Below are 15,342 nucleotides of genomic sequence, written 5' to 3'. Positions count from 1 at the left end.
TGGGAGTCATAGTTTTCCAAGGCCCATACCCTTCTCTTGGTGCAGTTACAGTATGGAATGAATGCCCTTGCACCCCCACTTTAAATTCCATGGTTCCATGCAATGGAGTCCTCCTGGTAGTTATAGTTTCCCAAGGTCCATACCCTTCTCTTGATGCTTCTACACTGTGGAATGAATGCAGGTGGACCTTGCTTTAAATGCTATGTCTCCATGAGAATTGCACTTTCCAATTGCACCCTCTCTGGGTGCATCTACACTCTGAAATGAATGCAGCTGGACCTTACTTCAAATACCCATAGCTCCATACTATGGAGTCCTGGGAGTTATAGTTCCTCAAGGTCCACACCCTTCTCTTGGTGCCTTTACACTGTGGAATGAATGCAGGTGGGTCTTACTTTAAATGCCATTGCTCCATGAGATGGTCTTGGGAATTGTAGTTTCCAAAAGTCCACGAACCCTCTCTGGGTGCATCTACACTGTGAAATGAATGCAGATGGACCTTACTTGGATGATGGTAGGTCAAAATCCCTTTCATTGAAAACTGGATCTCTACTTCAATGTGATGAAGTTGGTTTGCATGACTGGTTGATCCTTTAATTAATTGATGACTGTGAGAGGGGCCGACCAAGGGCGAGATGGATAGATGGCATCCTTGAAGTGACTGGCTTGACTCTGAAGGAGCTGGGGGTGGTGACGGTCGACAGGGAGCTCTGGCGTGGGGCTGGTCCAGGAGGTCACGATGAGTCGGAAACGACCGAACGAATGAACAACAACAATGAGATCTGCAGCCTAGTTGCAGGTCGTCCATGTTGTGAGAGCCGCAGCCCTGACAGATGGCCATCCAGCCTCTGTTTAAAAGCTTCCAAAGAAGGAGCCTCCACCACACTCCGGGGCAGAGAGTTCCACTGCTGAACGGCTCTCACAGTCAGGTTTCAGCGGTGACCAGGGGAGCATTTGCACAGCTAAAGCTTGTGCGCCAGCTGCGCCCGTACCTTGGGAAGTCTGACTTGGCCACGGTAGTCCACGCTCTGGTTACATCCCGTTTAGACTACTGCAACGTTCTCTACGTGGGGTTGCCCTTGAAGACGGCCCGGAAGCTTCAATTTGTCCAACGTGCAGCAGCCATGATTCTAACAGGAGCGGAGCGCAGGGAGCATAAAACCCCCCTGTTGCTCCAGCTCCACTGGCTACCGATCTGCTACCGGGCTCAATTGAAGGTGCTGGCGTTGGCCTATAAAGCCCTAAACGGTTCCGGCCCAAGATACCTATCCGACCGCATCTCTGCCTATGAACCCACCAGGACTTTGAGATCTTCCGGGGAGGCCCTGCTCTCGATCCCGCCTGCTTCTCAAGCTCGGCTGGCGGGGACGAGAGATAGGGCCTTCTCGGTGGTGGCTCCTCGGCTGTGGAACGCCCTTCCCACGGACATTAGACTAGCACCATCTCTAATGGTATTCCGCAAAAAAGTGAAGACCTGGCTGTTTGAGCAGGCATTCGAATAATCAGTGCAATGATTGGTAATGAACATAGGAATGGAACAATGGATGACGAATCTGGATTATGTTTTTGATGACTTGACGATAGTGAATGGTTATTGTAGTAATTGGTTATTAATTGTGTAATGTGTTCGGTTGTTAACTGTTTTTTACACTGTAGCATTTTATTTTTGCTGTTCTTACTTTTGTGAACTGCCGTGAGTCGCCTTCGGGCTGAGAACAGCGGTATATAAGTAAAGTAAATAAATAAATAAATAAATAAGTTCTTCCTCATGTTCAGATGGAATCTCCTCTCTTGTAGTTTGAAGCCATTCCTCCATTGCATCCTAGTATCCAGGGAAGCAGAAAACAAGCTTGCTCCCTCCTCCCTGTGGCTTCCTCTCACATATTTACACATGGCTATCATATCTCCTCTCAGCCTTCTCTTCTTCAGGCTAAACATGCCCAGCTCCTTAAGCCGCTCCTCATAGGGCTTGTTCTCCAGGCCCTTGATCATTTGAGTCGCCCTCCTCTGGACACATTCCAGCTTGTCAATATCTCTCTTCAATTGTGGTGCCCAGAATTGGACACAATATCCCAGGTGTGGTCTAACCAAAGCAGAATAGAGCATGGGGTAGCATTACTTCCTTGGACCTAGACACTATGCTCCTATTGATGCAGGACAAAATCCCATTGGCTTTTTTTGCCGCCACATCACATCATTGTTGGCTCATGTTTAACTTGTTGTCCATTGGGAGAGGCTCCATTACTTCATCCCCAAACTAACCTTGAGCTCAGATAGGGGAAGACCTGCTCTTTTTAAAGATAGCAGCTCAGGGTTAGGTTAAAAGATCTCAGGATTTTTCTACCGTTGGGGGAAGTCAACTCAGCAGCTGAAGGAAAAACTAATTTCACAAGTTGACTGTTTGTGTTTGTAACTGCAACAAGCTGTGCCAAGTCTGCCAAGGACTTTGAGAAATAAATGTTCTGTTTGATGTTCAAATCTGGAGTGGCCTCAGTTGCTGAGAGTTTTAAGCTTCTAAGTAAGCACCCGCAGTTCACCCAGATAAAGAGAGAAGCACATCTTAGTTTTCACTTTATAGTGTCTAGGTGTGACGGCACAGTTGAACTGAAGGAGAACGTGGAGGCTGGCCTTGACTTTCTGACTCCTCTTCCTCTGCAGATTATCCGGAAGGTGGTGCGGCAGCTGGATACGGACGGCACGGGTGATGGGCGGCAACACGAAGAGGTGATTATCCCGGGTTCCTTGCAGGATCCTTGTAAACTGGAAGACATTTGCTTTCAGAGGGGTGCCACTTGACAGCAAGGTCACCGAGCCCCTTGGGTGGCTTGGCCCCGCGGCTCTGGCTGTGCCCGCTCTGTCACCTCTCCCTTGCTCCGGCCCCCGTTCCTTCTCACCCTTGCCCAGCTGTGCCATCACCAGTGGGACCCGCCACCTGACCTCCTTCTCCTTGTGTTTCTCTGTCTCTCCGTCTGTCTGTCTCTTTCTCTCTCCGCCTGCCCACCTGCTCGCCTTGCTGGTTTGTCCGTGACTCTGTCCCGCTTTGCTGTCTCTTGCCGCTGTTCCTCAGGAGGAGGCCCAAGGGAGCGCCCCGAGAACGGAGCTGCTTGGGGGCAGGATGGGGGCTCAGATAGTGAAACGAGCCAGCCTGAAAAGGGGGAAGCAGTGAACCCCCCCAACCCTCCCTCCCTCCAGTGGCCTCTTTGGAGGTAAAGACCCCTTCGTTCTTACTCATCGCTGGAAAAGACGGGAGCATTGGTCAGTGGTGGTTATGCCCATGAGCTTCTCTAGGATGGCAACATGCGATTTTCTATCCTTAGCCCAGACCCATTTGCTTTGGGCTTGGAACACGGCCAAAACTAGAAAGTTTTCCAAACTCTTGACCAGGGGTCCTCAAACTAAGGCCCAAGGGCCAGATACAGTCCTCCAAGGTCATTTACGTGGCCCTCGCTCAGGGTCAATCTAATTCTGAAACGACTTGAAAGCACGAAACAACAACTAAGGCCCGAGGGCCAGATACGGCCCTCCAAGGTCATTTACCCGGCCCTCGCTCAGGGTCAAGTTAAGTCTGAAATGACTTCAAAGTACACAACAACAACAACTAAGGCCCAGGGGTCAGATACGGCCCTCCAAGGTCATTTACCCAGCCCGCTCAGGGTCAACCTAAGTCTGAAATGACTTGAAAGCACACAACAACTAAGGCTCGAGGGCCAGATACGGCCCTCCAAGGTCATATACCCGGCCCTCTCTCAGGGTCAACCTAATTCTGAAACAACTTGAAAGCACACAACAACTAAGGCCCGAGGGCCGTATCCGGCCCTCCGAGGTCATTTACCCGGCCCTCGCTCAGGGTCAACCTAATTCTGAACCGACTTGAAAGCATACAACAACAACAACAACCAAGGCCCAAGGGCCAGATACAGCCCTCCAAGGTCATTTACCCGGCCCTTGCTCAGAGTCAAGCTAAGTCTGAAATGACTTGAAAGCACACAACAACAACAACTAAGGCCCGAGAGCCAGATACGGCCCTCCAAGGTCATTTCCCGGCCCTCATTCAGGGTCAAGCTAAGTCTGAATCAACTTGAAAGCACACAACAACAACAACAAATAAAGCCCGAGGGACGGATATGGACCTCCAAGGTCATTTACCCGGCCCTCGCTCAGGGTCAACCTAATTCTGAAAAGACTTGAAAGCACACAACAACAACTAAGGCCCGAAGGCCGGATACGGCCCTCCAAGGTCATTTACCCAGCCCTCACTCAAGGTCAAACTCATTCTGAAAAAAAAGTACACAACAACGGAGGCCTGAGGGCTGGATACGGCCCTCCAAGATAATTTACCCAGCCCTCACTCAAGGTCAAACTCATTCTGAAAAGAAAGTCCACAACAACGGAGGCCTGAGGGTTGGATACGGCCCTCCAAGGTCATTTACCCAGCCCTCACTCAAGGTCAAACTCATTCTGAAAAGAAAGTACACAACAACGGAGGCCTGAGGGCTGGATACGGCCCTCCAAGATCATTTACTCGACCCTTGCTCAGGGTCAACCTAATTCTGAAATGACTTGAAAGCACACAACAACAACTAAGGCCCGAGGGCCGGATACGGCCCTCCAAGGTCATTTACCCAGCCCTCGCTCAGGGTCAACCTAATTCTGAAATGACTTGAAGGCACACAACAACAACAACAACTAACGCCCTAGGGCCGGATACGGCCCTCCAAGGTCATTTGCCCGGCCTTCACTCAGGGTCAACCTAAGTCTGAAACGACTTGAAAGCACACAACAACAGCTAAGGCCCGAGGGCCGGATACGGCCCTCCAAGGTCATTTTCCCGGCCCTCGCTCAGGGTCAACAACAACAACAACAACTAAGGCCCTCTGTTTAAAAAGTTTGAGGACCCCTGCTCTTGACTTTCCCTTATAGAACCAGGGCAAAGTGAGGCCACAGGGGGACATGCCTGGCGAGAAGGCAGTAGGCACTCCTACCTATACGCCAGTGTTCCCCACCCTTCTGAATGCCGCGACCCCTTAATACAGTTCATCATCTTGTGGTGACCCCCAAACATAAAATCATTTTCGTTGCTACTTCATAACTGTAATGTTGCTACTGTTAGGAATCGTCATGTAAATATCTGATATGCAGGATGTATTCTCATTCAATGGTGTGGTTTGGGGAAAATAGACCTTTCAATTTGGGAGTTGTAGTTGCTAGGATTTATAGTTCACCTGCAATCAAGGAGCATTCTGATCTCCACCAATGATGGAACTGAACCAAACTTGGCACACAGAACTCCCACGACCAACAGAAAATACTGGAAGGGTTTGGTGGGCATTGACCTTGACTCTTGGATTTGCAGTTCACTTATATCCAGGTTGCACTGTGGACTCAAACAATGATGGATCTGGAGCAAAGCTAAACATATTTCCATTAAATACATACAGTAGAGTTTCGCTTATCCAACATAAATGGGCCGGCAGAACATTGCATAAGGGAAAATGAATTATTGTACTTTTTTCGGGCTATATGGCCATGTTCTAGGGGATCTATGGCAAGCATCCTCAGAGGTAGTGAGATCTATTGGAACTAGGAAAATGGGTTTATATATCTGTGGAATAATGTTCAGGGTGGGACAAAGGACACTTGTCTGTTGGAGCTAGGTGTGAATGTTTCAACTGACCATCTTGATTAGCATTTGATGGCCTGGCAGTGCCTGGGGCAATCTTTTGTTGAGAGGTGATTAGATGTGCCTGAAAGTATATAAATCAAAGTGGTCAGTTTAAACATTCACACCTCACTCCAACAGACAAGAGTTCTTTCTCCCACTCTGGTTATTCCACAGATATATAAACCAATTTTCCTAGTTCCAACAGGCCTCACTACCTCTGAGGATGCTTGCCATAAATGCAGGCAAAACGTCAGGAGAGAATGCCTCTAGAACATGGCCATATAGCCCGAAAAAACCTACAACAACCCAGTGATTCCGGCCATAGAATCATAGAATCAAAGAGTTGGAAGAGACCTCCTGGGCCATCCAGTCCAACCCCATTCTACCAAGAAGCAGGAATATTGCATTCAAAGCACCCCCGACAGATGGCCATCCAGCCTCTGTTTAAAAGCTTCCAAAGAAGGAGCCTCCACCATACTCCAGGGCAGAGAGTTCCACTGCTGAACGGCTCTCACAGTCAGGAAGTTCTTCCTCGTGTTCAGATGGAATCTCCTCTCTTGTAGTTTGAAGCCATTGTTCCATTGCGTCCTAGTCTCCAGGGAAGCAGAAAACAAGCTTGCTCCCTCCTCCTCCCTGTGACTTCCTCTCACATGTTTATACATGGCTATCATATCTCCTCTCAGCCTTCTCTTCTTCAGGCTAAACATACCCAGCTCCTTAAGCCGCTCCTCATAGGGCTTGTTCTCCAGACCCTTGATCATTTTCGTCGCCCTCTTTCTCTGGACACATTCCAGCTTAGAGTCAATATCTCTCTTGAACTGTGGTGCCCAGAATTGGACACAGTATTCCAGGTGTGGTCTAACCAAAGCAGAATAGAGCATGGGGAGCATGACTTCCCTAGATATAGATACTAGGCTCCTATTGATGCCAGGTTGCCTTCATCAATACAATACTGGAAAGGTTTGTTGCACATTGGCCTTGAGTTTGGGAGTTGTAGTTTAACTACATTCAGAAAGTACTGTAGACTCAAACAATGGTGAATCTGAACCAAACCTGGCACGAATACTCAATATGCCCAAATGTGAACACTGATGGGGGAAATAGACATTAACATTTGGGAGTTGCAGTTGCTGGGATTTATAGTTCACCTACAGACAAAGAGCATTCTGAACCCCACCAATGATAGAATTGGGCCAAAGCCCCATGCTTTGAAGGGACTCACTGGCGCATGCCTCTCTCCAGCCTCACCCGCTCTCCCTCGCCCGCACATGTGCATCATGCTGTTATGCACCACGCATGCCTGCTCTCCCCTCCCCACTTGGAGTATCAGAAACACCCCCCCCCCCCCGGTTGAGAGGCCTGCCAATCACAGCGGAGGAGGGCTTTAGGTGGGAGGATTCGCCGCCTGTATCCAAAAAGGAAGAGGAGGATAGAGGGAGAGATCGTCAGCCTAAGACCATTAGAAATATATGTTTTCTGATGGTCTTTGGCGACCCCCTCCCCAGGGGTTCTGAACCCCAGGTTGAGAAACGCTGATAGAGACAGATTCGGCCAAGTTTTTCAGCCGTTTTTTGGAGTTGGGAAAGCCTCTCTTGGCTTGCAATGGGGTCAAGCTCAAGGCCAGGCAGAGGACTGCAGAGGCCATTGCTTGCAATATAGGATCTATTTCTCTCTCCTCTTCCCCTCCCTTGAGAGTGTGTTTTCTTTTCCAGTCAAAAGGGAGGGAAGGAGGGAAAGGAGTAGGGCTGTGCGGTTTCGTTCGTTAATTTCGTAATTCGTGAATAATTCGTATTTAAAGTGGTTTACGATCCGATATTGAACCATTCAGGAGCAACTAAAAATCGAAACGAATTTTTAAAATTTATTTCGTAATTGTTTCGTAATTGTTTCGTTATTATTTCGTTATTATTTCCGTATGTCTGGTGCAAGTTTTAGGGTTGTTGTTTGTTTTATCAGTGATAAAAAAAATAAATTATCACACCCACAGTCAACAACAGAGGGAGAGGGAAGCTTCAGAAGTTCCCCCTGTCCCATTTGGAGGGTTTTTTGGCGTATTGTGCAGTCGCGTCCGCCATTAACGAATCGATTCGTAATTGTTTCGAAATCGTTTCGTAATTGTTTCATAATTTTACGAAATTTCGTATATTTCGAACTTTTTTAAAGGAAAATTTCGGAATTCTTTTAAATAACGAAACGCAAAAACCCCCTAAAAACGAAATTTTTCCGTGGTTACCCAGCCCTATTAGAAATATATGTTTTCTGATGGTTTTTGGTGACCCCTCTAAAAAAACCCTTGCGACCCCCTCCCCAGGGGTTCTGAACCTGAGGCTGAGAAACGCTGATAGAGACAGATTCGGCCAAGTTTTTCAGCCCTTTTTTTGGAGCTGGGAAAGCCTCCCTTGGCTTGCAATGGGGTCAAGATCAAGGCCAGGCAGAGGACCGTAGAGGCCATTGCTTGCGATATAGGATCTATTTCTCTCTCCTCTTCCCCTCCCTTGACAGTGTGTTTTCTTTTCCAGTCGAAAGGGAGGGAAGGAGGGAAAGGAGATGTATTTCATGTCAGGCTTGGCCCGACTTACTGGGCCAAGAAGTTGCGGTGCAGGGCGTTCCGCATCGCCATTCTCCTCCCAGAAGCCCCCTCTGATGGCGGGAAGGTTCCCGCTGGCGGGTCAATGGGCCAATGGCCAACTGACCATGCCCGCCGCGGGAGAGGCCCGGGCTGGCCTCTCCCACCTTTGTGGACAGCTTTCATAAGGCTGCCCCAGGCTCTCCAGCAGGCACTGGGTTTGCAACAGCTGAGCCATCCCACCCACCCTGCATGCGGTTTATGTTGGCAGTTAACTTTTGTTGGTGTTCACCTTGTCATGGTTACCTGTTAACAGTTACTTGTTTGTTTTATGCTCCTTGTCTCAACTCCTTATTGACGTGGGTTCATGGGCCCTGGATCTGGTTTGGACGCCCGGTGGTCCCAGGGGTGCCGAGTTGCGTTTGCCCGATATTGTGCCAGCGGCACCCCGGTGTGTGCGGGATTTGGCAGTATTGGGCTGCCCAATCGTGATCCAGGACTCTTGTTCCTGTTATCAATAAATGAGTTGTGGCCATTGTTCATCCCAACAACATAGAATCATAGAATCATAGAATCTAAGAGTTGGAAGAGACCTCCTGGGCCATCCAGTCCAACCCCATTCTGCCAAGAAGCAGGAACATCGCATTCAAATAACCCCCAACAGATGGCCATCCAGCCTCTGTTTAAAAGCTTCCAAAGAAGGAGCCTCCACCACACTCTGGGGCAGAGAGTTCCACTGCTGAACGGCTCTCACAGTCAGGAAGTTCTTCCTCGCGTTCAGATGGAATCTCCTCTCTTGTAGTTTGAAGCCATTGTTCCATTGCGTCCTAGTCTCCAAGGAAGCAGAAAGGAAGCTTGCTCTCTCCTCCCTGTGGCTTCCTCTCACATGTTTATACATGGCTATCATATCTCCTCTCAGCCTTCTCTTCTTCAGGCTAAACATACCCAGCTCCTTAAGCCGCTCCTCATAGGGCTTGTTCTCCAGACCCTTGATCATTTTAGTCGCCCTCTTTCTCTGGACACATTCCAGCTTAGAGTCAATATCTCTCTTCAATTGTGGTGCCCAGAATTGGACACAATATTCCAGATGTGGTCTAACCAAAGCAGAATAGAGGGGTAGCATTACTTCCTTAGATCTAGACACTATGCTCCTCTTGATGCAGGCCAAAATCCCATTGGCTTTTTTTGCCGCCACATCACATTCCTGGCTCATGTTTAACTTGTTGTCCACGAGGACTCCAAGATCTTTTTCACACGTACTGCTCTCGAGCCAGGCGTCCCCCATTCTGTATCTTTGCATTTCATTTTTTCTGCCAAAGTGGAGTATCTTGCATTTGTCACTGTTGAACTTCATGTGTGAGCGTGCTTCTTGGGCTGACTGTGGGAGGTGTATCGCACTTGCACACGCAAACTCCTTGTTTGTATGGCTCTCTTTCAACCCTACCCAATTTCCTGGCTTTTTGGTGTATTTAAATGTATTAACTTTATACATGCATTTTTGTTCCCTTGGAAGTTTTCCCCTCACATGTTTGCAACTCCTAAATGCATATAGCAGTGGTTCTCAACCCTCGTAATGCTATGACCCCTTATTACAGTTCCTCATGTTGTGGTGACCCCCAATCAGAAAATTATTTTTGATGCTACTTCATAACTGTCATTTTGCTATTGTTATGAATTGTAATGTAAATATCCGATACATAGGATGTATTTTCATTCACTAGACCAAACTTGACACAAATATCCGATATGCCCAAATTTGAATACTGGTGGTGTGGGGGGTTGATTTTTGTTATTTGAGAGTTGTAGTTGCTGGGATTTATAGTTCACCTACTATCAAAGAGCATTTTGAACTCCACCAATAATGGAATTGAACCACATTTGGCACAAAGAACTCCCATGAGCAACAGAAAATACTGGAAGGGTTTGGTGGGCACTGACCTTGAGTTTTGGAGTTGTAGTTCACCTCCATCCATAGAGCACTGTGGACTCAAACAATGATTGATCTGGACCAAACTTGGCATGGATACTCAATATGCCCAAATGTGAACACTGGTTGAGTTTGGGGAAAATAGACCTTGCCATTTGGGAGTTGGTCGTTGCTGGGATTTATAGTTCACTTATAATGAAAGAGCATTCTGAATCCCGTCAACGATAGAATTCGGCCAAACTTCCCACATAGAACCCCCATGACCAACAGAAAATATTGGGTTTTTTGATGGTCTTTGGTGGCCCCTCTGATTCCCCCTCACGACCCCCTCAGGGGTCCCGACCCCCAGGTTGAGAAACACTGGCATATAGGGTTCTAGATATTTCCATGTACCTGTATATCTATATGTATACATTATTTTTATATGAATTTTCTGCTCACATGTTTGCAAGTCTCTGCAAATCCTATTTAGATATAATTCTATATAGAGAGAGAGATGTCTAAATAGATATATTTGAATTGTGCAAACGTAAAAATGCATAAAAAGCGAGAGTCTAATCCCGCCTCCCTTTCCTTGCTTTCTTCTCACCAGGGTTTTGCCTCGACACCGACCCACTGACCTCCACCCCCCTCGTGCCCCCCACACGGCCAGGCGAGCGAGTGGAGCCGCGAGCTCAGCAGGAAGGGGCCGGCTGGCTGTCCACCGATTCTTTAGGTTAACGGCATGATTTCCGCAAGGGACATAATAACTTTACCGTCTTATTCGCATGACCGACTGACTGCAGACGCATGAGCTACAGTTCTTCCTCCTGAATCAAAGCCTGAACCAGGAATCCCAGGAGAGGAGGAAGCGACACGACGCCAGTGGTGGGGGGCACAAGAGGGGTCCGTCCGTTCCTCGGCTCCCCCCTCGACGATGCCTCCGCCTTCCGGGAAGGAGTTTGCCGGACAGAGCTCACCTGTCATCCCACCTGCCCCTGCTTTGCCCTCTGGCCGTGTCTGGACCTCCTGGGTGCCGGAGGACGTCGAACGAGGGTCCCCTTGGGCCTGGGAGGCGGGAAGCAGCAGGCGACTGCCCTGACCCTCCCCTCCTCCCTTGTGTTCAGGTGGAAAAGCGTGACCTGGACAGTTGCTCAAACCTTGTGTATATGATGATATGAACAGATATCTACTATGCAAACACAAATAGGGACGTTCGGCAGGATTGTATTGGCTCATCTCCCTGAAATACCTCCACAGGCTACCAGTTGGTCGTTCGCTCGTTCGTTCGTTCGTTCGCAAAACGGAGGTGGGAAGAGCTAGGATTGACAATAGGCAGAGCAAGTCTCCCAGGCTCATCTCTCTCTCTTTCCCTGACACACATACACACATGCAAAGTGCTGCCCGTGGCGCGGAGGGAAGAGGTGTGGAAGAAGGGCTAGTGCACAAACCTCTCTGCCAATGCACACTCTGACCCACAAGCGTGCGCCGGGCACACTTGCACCCTCACCCTTGGGATGCTGCCGGCAACGTGGACCCAGGGTGGAAGGGTGCCGGTGCGCCCGGCTTTACCAACACCCCGCTCCCTCCAGCACAATCTGTGGCTCAGGAGAGTTCTGCTGCTTCTGCGCCAGGGAGGGCTCCTTAAGGGCTCTTCGGTATCCAGCACAGACATGCCGTGTGCCAGTATTTCCCAGACCCCGCTCCGCAGCGGGGAGTAGCTGAATTCTGCCCTCTCCCTGAGCCAAGAGTCACGATCAGCTGCAGCACAGGAGCCGGTCGGGTGTCCTCTGGGCCGATTCCTCCCCACCAGAGAAATGGCCACTGCCCCATCCATCCCTGCCTCTTGGTGCTTTGGGAAACCCCCTCTCCCACCTCCCCGCAATCTTCCCCAGCCACCCCATGCCCCTGGGATGCCCGTTTTGAGCAATACGCGACTCCTCTCGCACCCAAGAGGCATGGCATTTGCATTAGAAGGAGGTGAGTCGTAGCCGGAGGTGTCGGAACCCCGTTTCGTACACAAGACCTCCCTGCACACACACAAAAGAGACACACTGACGACGTTCTCCTTTGGGCCCGGAAGAGATGCAGTGTGGCACCTGCACAACGTCTTCAGCTCTTGTCCCTGGGAACCGTGCCAATCTCGGAAGAGAAACGGACTCAAAGGAACGGGGGGATCCGGGTGGGAACTCGTGGGGAAGCCCACAGCATGGCAGGCCGGGCACCTCCCCAGGGAGAAGAGCTGTCCGGATGCAAACGTGTGGGGCGGGGGCACAGAACACCCATGCCCCCCTGCCCTCCCACCCCAAACGCCCCGAACGGCCTCCCCGCCCCACCAAATTGCCGACCCAGCGCCGCCATAGAGCCTAAGGTGGCCGCCCCATGCTTTGGCCTCCTGTAGCGCGTAGGAACCTGAGCTGTGAACTGCGCCCCCCCCCCTTTGCCTGCCTGCGGGGTGCCGCTTTGCCCGCTGATCGCTAGTAGGAGCTGTAGGGGAGGGCGATGCCTAGAGAATGCTGCCGTCTGCACTCTAGATGCTTTTTAGAAGTTTTGAAATTCCTTTTAGTTCCTTTTTTATTGGTATGAGAATTTCGAGCCTTTTGGCTCCTCCTCGGTCTCGACCCCCACCCCACCCCACCCTCCATCTCTCGCCCCGATGTATAGACCATCCTCCCTTGCCCACCAGCTACCAGGATCCAAATTAATAAATAAACAAACACCACTCTTTCTCGCTTCCGTCTTTCTTTGTTCATTTTCTAACAGATCATAAACGCTGTGGCACCATCAAAGCACTCCTAAAAGATGGCCATCCAGCCTCTGTTTAAAAGCTTCCATCACACACCGAGGCAGAGAGTTCCACCATTGAACAGTTCTTCTTAAGGACAGGGAGTTCTTCCTAATGTTCATGTGAATCGGACCCTATTTTCCAGGGCAGCAGAAAACTAAGTATATACTCGAGTATAAGCTTAGTTTTTCAGTCCTTTTTTTAGGCTGAAAAAGTCTCCCCCGGCTTATACTCGAGTCAAGGTTATTTATTATTTTGCTTTGTTGTTGTTATTATTATTATTACATTTATTATTTTACTCTATTTATTATTGTTATTGTTACATTTATTATTTTACTGTGTTGTTATTTATTTATTTATTTATTTATCGAGTTATCAGCAACCAGTCATTTATATTACACTTCTAACAGAACAAAGCAAACAAACAGACAAGATACAAAAATACAAAATACAGAATACAAAATTTATGAGTTTGGTAGTTGATTAGATGTCCTTTGACCAGTCTCTGGCCCCTTGGAGTGCCTCTGGTGTTGCTGCAAGAAGGTCCTCCCTTGTGCATCATGTGGCAGGGCTCAGGGTGCATTGCAGCAGGTGGTCAGTGGTTTGCTCTTCTCCACACTCGCATGCCGTGGATTCCACTTTGTGGCCCCATTTCCGAAGGTTGGCTCTGCATCTCGTGGTGCCAGAGCGCAGTCTGTTCAGCGCCTTCCAAGTCGCCCAATCTTCTGTGTGCCCAGGGGGGAATCTCTCATCTGGTATCACCCATGGATTGAGGTGCTGGGTTTGAGCCTGCCACTTTTGGACTCTCGCTTGCTGAGGTGATCCAGTGAGTGTCTCTGTAGATCTAAGAAAACTATGTCTTGATTTAAGTCGTTGACGTGCTGGCTGAGGCCCAAACAGGGGATGAGCTGGAGATGTCTCTGCCTTGGTCCTTTCACTATTGGCTGCTATTTCCCGGCGGATGTCAGGTGGTGCAATACCGGCTAAGCAGTGTAATTTCTCCAGTGGTGTGGGGCGCAGACACCCCGTGATAATGTGGCATGTCTCATTAAGAGCCACATCTACTGTTTTAGTGTGGTGAGATGTGTTCCACACTGGGCATACTCAGCAGCAGAGGAGCATAGCGCAAGGGCAGATGTCTTCACTGTATCTGGTTGTGATCCCCAGGTTGTACCAGTCAGCTTTTGTATGATGTTGTTTCTAGCACCCACTTTTTGCTTGACGTTCAGGCAGTGCTTCTTGTAGGTCAGGGCACGGTCCAGAGTGACTCCCTGGTATTTGGGTGCGCTGCAATGCTCCAGTGGGATTCCTTCCCAGGTGATCCACAGAGCTCGGGATGCTTGTCTGTTCTTCAGGTGAAAGGCGCATGTCTGTGTTTTAGATGGATTAGGGATCAGCTGGTTTTCCCTGTAATAGGCAGTAAGAGCACCTAGAGCTTTGGAGAGCTTCTTTTCAACCATCTCAAAGCTCCCTGCTTGAGTGGTAATGGCACGATCATCAGCATAGATGAAGCTCTCTGTCCCTTCTGGCAGTGGCTGGTCATTTGTGTAGATGTTGAACATGGATGGAGCAAGCACACTCCCCTGAGGCAGGCCGTTCTTCTGTTTCCGCCATCTGCTTCTCTGGCCCTGAAACTCAACAAAAAAGCTCCTGTTTTGTAGCAGGTTTCCTATGAGGCGGGTTAGGTGGTCGTCCTTTGGGATACTATACATTTTTCTCAGGAGGAGGCAACGGTAGTTCACAGTATCATAGGCTATAATTTTACTCTATTATTATTTTATTATTTATTTATTTAAAAGTTTTGTATACCAACCTTCTCACCTCTCTCGAGGAACTCAGGCCGGTTTCCAACCATGGTATCACATACAGTCAATAAAACATCATAATACATATTACAGCAATTACATTCAATAACTACAATGGTCAGTCGTCACACTAAAGTCGTTGCTCATCATCCTCCATCCATATCTCAGGGTGTTGGCTCATTCATCGAATGCCTGTCTCCATAACCACGTCTTCACCTGTTTCCTGAATGTCAGGATAGAAGGGGCGGTTCTGATCTCCATTGGGAGAGAGTTCCAGAGTCGAGGGGCCACCACCAAGAAGGCCCTGTCCCTCGTCCCCACCAGACGCGCTTGTGAGGCCGGTGGGACCGAGAGCAGGACCTCTCCAGACGATCTTAACAACCTAGATAGTTCATAGGGAAGAATACGTTCGGAGAGGTAAACAGGGCCAGAGTTGTTGTTGTTGTTGTTGTTGTTGTTATTATTATTATTATTATTATTATTTTACTCTATTTATTATGTAAGCATAATACTCTATTTATTATGCAAGCAATGTAAGCATAGTTACATTGAAGAAGGTTATAATAATGGTTGAATCAGAGTGGGACAGTCTTATTGGGACCCTCTGCTTCTGCATCA

The 15,342-nt window shown here is 48.9% G+C and overlaps 1 protein-coding gene across 12 annotated transcripts in view; it reads left to right on the top strand.

Annotated features, from left to right (window-relative positions):
* ANK1 (ankyrin 1) overlaps nucleotides 1-12,856 on the top strand; it is a 324,523-nt gene extending 311,667 nt beyond the window's left edge. For 11 of the 12 annotated variants that reach the window (XM_067470656.1, XM_067470654.1, XM_067470650.1 and 8 more), the window contains 3 exons: nucleotides 2,659-2,724; nucleotides 3,068-3,206; nucleotides 10,748-12,856. In XM_067470656.1, the coding sequence (XP_067326757.1) occupies nucleotides 2,659-2,724; nucleotides 3,068-3,166 (165 nt within the window). In that variant the 3' untranslated portion in view covers nucleotides 3,167-3,206; nucleotides 10,748-12,856. The remainder of the gene's footprint in view (nucleotides 1-2,658; nucleotides 2,725-3,067; nucleotides 3,207-10,747) is intronic. The other variant, XM_067470651.1, reaches the window with a different exon arrangement.
* The last annotated feature ends 2,486 nt before the right edge of the window (nucleotides 12,857-15,342 follow it).

The sequence above is a fragment of the Anolis sagrei genome, chromosome 7 (genome assembly GCF_037176765.1).
Source record: "Anolis sagrei isolate rAnoSag1 chromosome 7, rAnoSag1.mat, whole genome shotgun sequence".
Classification (NCBI taxonomy): Eukaryota; Metazoa; Chordata; class Lepidosauria; order Squamata; family Dactyloidae; genus Anolis; species Anolis sagrei.
Note: the sequence above shows the minus strand (reverse complement) of the source record. Positions and strands in the feature narration are given on the sequence as shown.